Here is a 4,795-nt window from a genome sequence, read left to right as displayed (position 1 = left end):
TGCTATTTGTTAAACTGAAGTATGCTAAAGGCTTTCCGTTGTTGGGGAGACAAATAACTTTGTAAGAATGGCTTAGTGATGACTGGGTGGATAATGTCACTCCAAGGTCAAAAATATGTTTATTTGTGTAAAATGAGCCGTGTTGTGCCCTTACTGTAAAAGTGAATTCCCACTGAATTCTACTGAAAGGAAACAATGAAAATTATTTTAGGGGAATTACTTTCAGAGACTGAATACTTTATTGTGATGGAAAAAGTTGCCTGTAGAGGCGTGCACACACACACGCACACACACACAAACACATACACACACGCATGCATCTAAAGGGCACGGGGTGGCCCCATGAAAACACCCACATCCTCTTCATCGTATTTAAACCTTAGGCCATTCCTCTTTTAACCACAGTTTCCTCCCCCTGCGAGCTTGCAGCGCCATCAGCCATGGCCAGACTGGATGTCACCGAGACCTTCCGCCAGATCACCTTTCCTGGGCACCTGCACACCCAGGAGTCCCTGCGCTATGCCACGGACTTCCAGTTCCAGGACACGGACACACTCATCGTCACCTACCCCAAATCCGGTAAGTCACGGGTGGTAAACAAAAAAAAAAAAAAGAAAAAAAGAGGGAGCCGGTTGAGACCATTCTCAAGTCGTCGGGTGCTCTGCCCTTTCCTTTCCAGAATTTTCAAAAGAGTCGGATTATTTTATGTCGGTCGGCACTTGATCTTCCCAGAGACTGTTCAGCAGGGAGCTGGCTGTGTGTGAGTCGTGACGTGCAGGTCCCGTCCTGTTTCTCGCGCAGTCAAGATGACAAATAACCAGAGGTTGCCTTTACAGACAAGCTAAATAGAGAATGACCTGGAAGAAAAAAAAATAATTCTTGTAAACAGCGCAAAAAGTAATGACATCACATTGGATGCTGATGAGTAAGAGAGGGATGGGCTGCTGAATGTGATAAAAAGTGTCATTTTGGCTGTTTTTCCCATGTGAAAAAGTCATAAATGTGTATAGATTTCACCTGTGCGGTTAAAAAAAAACTGCCTTTTGAAGTGAAGTCAGGTTCTCTCTCTCTTTCATACTCTCTGATGTCTCTCTTCACAGAGTGCCCCGAAATTACATCTTCCTGCTTTCAAGTCTCTTTCTCTCTCTGTGATGAAAAAGCGAATATGAAGACGCGTCTTAAAATGATCTCCCTCTGTGCAAAAAATACAACGTTTTTTTTTCTTCACACTGTGTTGTGTACACGAATAGGTTGACATGCTGTGTCACAGTAGAGGCAGAGACGGTTGAGGTTAATTGGTACTATTATTTAATATAAGGTTGAATGCTTTCAGTACTGTAGGGCATAATGGACAATTATTGTCACCAGGAAGGATATAAGTGAAACTGTGTCTTTTAAATAAGTCATACAACACAGTTACCATGGCTGCGTACCAAAGTATGCAGAAGGAAAATAAGGACTTGCAATCCACTTCACATAAGAGTTAGACATCCCCAAAAAGGAAAGAATGCTGGTATAAAAACATACACATCCCTTTATCCATGCAGTAGAGGGATGAAATAAATAATATTGTACCACTTGGTGTTGTGCGAACATTGTGCTAATGTGCAAAGATAAAAACGTTTCCATCATATATTACCTTTTTTGGTACTTTTCAGAAATTGAAAATGTGAATGCGTGCTATTTCATAATAAAGGCAGCTAGGTAATTCAAAATCAATAAGAGGTTATTGGATTCTGGTCATCAAACGTTTCTCTCTCGTCCTGTGTGTGTGTGTGTGTGCAGGGACAACCTGGATGCAGCAGGCCCTTACATTGCTGATGAGCCGGGGGGATGCTACCCTGGCTCAGACTGTACCCAACTGGGCCCGTGCCCCCTGGCTGGAACAGTACTACTGCCCCGAGGTGCTGAAGGGCTCCCAGGGACCCCGAATCATCACCACCCACCTGCCTTACCACCTGCTGGCCCCCGCCCTCCAGGGCTCCAAGGCCAAGGTGAGACCCCGCACCAGGACAGGAGACCCCTGTGGATGAGCAGAACTCATCTGAATCATATTCTCCTCCGTGCCCCTGCTAAGCTCAAAGGGTCTGAATATGCTTGCATTTATACATTTCATTCCTTGCATACTTTGGAGATTTAAAAAAAAGAAGTGGTGACTGGTTTACACATGCTTAGCAATACTGTGATCCCTGCAATTGTGTGGTAGTTATACAGTAAATTGCCACATCTTGTGTGGATCTGTGATGCAATGATGGCATGACAATGTAAATAGAGCAGTACAGCTGTATAGCCTTGCAGTGCTTGGTATATTTTGGGTGAAAGAGTCACAGAGTCATAAAAAGACTCGTAAAACCTTAGGAATGCCCTTTTATTTTATTTATTTATGTATTTATTTATTTATTTATTTTGTGTGTTCAACACTATTTCTCCTTTCTCAGATAATCTACGTGGCCAGAAACCCAAAGGATGTCGCTGTGTCATATTACCACTTCCACAAAATGGCCAACTTCCTTCCCCAACCCGGCACCTTTGACGAGTTTCTCAATAACTTCCTGGATGGAACGCGTAGGTGGACTCATTTCTAAATGTTTTGTGTGACGTAGTTTTTGATTCCTGGTGATTCACTCTGTGCTGAGATAAAACCCAAGGAATTTGAGCTTAACACTCACGTCTCTTCTGCAGTGCATTATGGGTCTTGGTTTGATCACGTGAGAGGATGGACCAGTCAAGCAGAAGACAATTTGAACTTTTTTTACATTACCTATGAGGACATGTGGCAGGTGAGACATTTCAGTAGTACACACACTTACAGTTTCTATATGGGTCTTCTTTCAGAACAGGTAGCCTTGGGAGACAGAGCTTAGCTTTGACTGTGGAACATATCCTTGACTTGAGATGTATTTATATAACACGGGACAGTGTAAAATGCTCTTTGTTTTTTTGTTGTTGTTGTTTTTTCCTGCAAAGGACCTGAGAGGCTCGCTGGAGAGGATCAGTGCTTTCCTACAGTGCCCCCTGCAGGCGGAAGAGTTAAACAGCACCCAGAGGCACTGCAGTTTCAGCAGAATGAAGGAGAACGCCATGGTCAACTACACTCAGATTCCAGATGAGATCATGGACCACAGCAAGGGCCAGTTCATGAGAAAAGGTGAGGCAGCGCTCTGTTTGCCTTGGGGAGAAGTGCTCAGGTAACTGGGTCTGTGACCAGAAGACTTCAGGTTCAAATTCTGGGTGGTACAGTGTTTCTTGTCTTTAAGAGTTTTTTTTAAGCTTGTGTAAAGATGAAGATGTTCTTGTTTTTCTTCTAAAAAGAAGCCCCACAGAACCTGTCCAACTCATGAACATCTCTGTGTGTGTGAATTTCAGGTAAAATTGGGGACTGGAAGAACATGTTCACGGAGGAGCAAAGCCAGCGTTTCGACCAAGTCTTTGAGTCCGAGATGCAGAGTTCACAGCTGAGGTTTGTGTGGGAGTGTCTGGGGGACTTTGTGCCTGTTGAGCCCCTGGAAACAAGGACAACCGCGGAGAAACCCGTCCTCTCAGTAGCCTGATCCTCCTGCTGCATCTCACTTTCCACCATTTTGTTTCTGTTTGCATCCATCTAAAACAGCAAATATTTTTTTTATTGTATTTTTCTCCTAGTTTTTTTCATTATATTTTTTGTAAAATACCTTCTATAATACTTGTATAATTTTGTATGCTGTCGTTTATTCTCTGTTGAAATATGGTCCAGTAAATGTTTGATAAAATGATAAAACACACCTACTTGTAATTTTAATTTTACATTTTGTCACATATTGACTATTTATGACTGTTTGACTGTAAGTATGTAATAAATAAGATTTTAAAAAATTAGAATTTAAAAACACGTTGAATTTAATAAATATGACATTTTTAACTGTGAAATTAATATACAGCTATCAGAGGAGGCGGGGGTTAGGTCCCAGGAGTGTAAAACACAGGAAACTCAAAAGGAAAGTTCAAACAAAGACTCCAAAACAGGGGGCAAAAACCAGGAAACCAAAAACGAGGCCACACAGGGCAACTCTCAAAAATACGAAAATACCTGAGAACAGAAAACAGAAGAAAATCTAAAAATCCAAAAACAGGGCAGGGCAGAACTCACAGGCAGATATTCACAGGCGGAAACACAAGGAACCAGCACCCGAGTCAGGGAAACAAAGAACTCAAATAGACACGAAGGCAACAAGACACTTCTCAAACCAGAGAAGGAAGGGAAAACAAGACACGAACAAAAGCACTGATTAAATAATTGAAAACAATAATGCAATTAAACACCAAAGAGGAAGAAAGAACTGAAACACAAAACTGAAGTGCCGCCAGCAAAACAAAGGAAAAACAGAAATAAAGGCAGAATCCTGACAACAGTATTTGAATTGTTTAACTGACACATTGAGCAGCTCTCTAATGTTAAAAAGCAAGGCATAACAGGTGAGTGCAGTCAGTTGTATTTTTGAGCACTTTTGTAGCTAGTCAGGAAAGTTTCCTTGTCTATCAGTCAATTGCTAGAATGAACACTAGCTAGCTACTTTTGCTATGCTGGTTTAACCCCTCAACCCCCACTTAAAATTGAGGGCTTGTTGTAAGAAGGGGCTGAGGAGAAGGAGCAAGGGTTTTGTATTTTTATTGGGGTAAAAAAGATTGACTCTGTTTTAACTTTTGAGTCAATTTGTGTAGTATTTGCATGGCCCAGAAGTTGTGGATATACTTTTATGGATTATACCACCATACCATCCCCACCGACATACATTTATTATATGGCTTCATTCTCTCG

General features: G+C 41.8%; 1 protein-coding gene across 1 annotated transcript; it reads left to right on the top strand.

Moving 5' to 3' along the window:
- Nucleotides 1–336: 336 nt before the first annotated feature.
- Nucleotides 337–3,898, top strand: sult5a1 (sulfotransferase family 5A, member 1). The gene is made up of 6 exons (XM_064337251.1): nt 337–579; nt 1,786–1,994; nt 2,439–2,565; nt 2,683–2,780; nt 2,968–3,148; nt 3,367–3,898. Exons 1-6 carry the CDS (start codon nt 441–443, stop codon nt 3,549–3,551), a joined length of 939 nt encoding a protein of 312 aa, XP_064193321.1. The 5' UTR covers nt 337–440; the 3' UTR covers nt 3,552–3,898.
- The last annotated feature ends 897 nt before the right edge of the window (nt 3,899–4,795 follow it).

This window comes from Anguilla rostrata, chromosome 5 (assembly GCF_018555375.3).
Source record: "Anguilla rostrata isolate EN2019 chromosome 5, ASM1855537v3, whole genome shotgun sequence".
Classification (NCBI taxonomy): domain Eukaryota; kingdom Metazoa; phylum Chordata; class Actinopteri; order Anguilliformes; family Anguillidae; genus Anguilla; species Anguilla rostrata.
Note: the sequence above shows the minus strand (reverse complement) of the source record. Positions and strands in the feature narration are given on the sequence as shown.

What these genes read in the sequence shown, in the direction of transcription:
- sult5a1 (XM_064337251.1), top strand. Translation starts at nt 441, where the DNA reads ATGGCCAGACTGGATGTCACCGAGACCTTCCGCCAGATCACCTTTCCT. An exon ending in CGTCACCTACCCCAAATCCG is followed by an intron (nt 580 to 1,785) that starts GTAAGTCACGGG and finishes GTGTGTGTGCAG; the next exon opens with GGACAACCTGGATGCAGCAG. An exon ending in GGGCCAGTTCATGAGAAAAG is followed by an intron (nt 3,149 to 3,366) that starts GTGAGGCAGCGC and finishes TGTGAATTTCAG; the next exon opens with GTAAAATTGGGGACTGGAAG.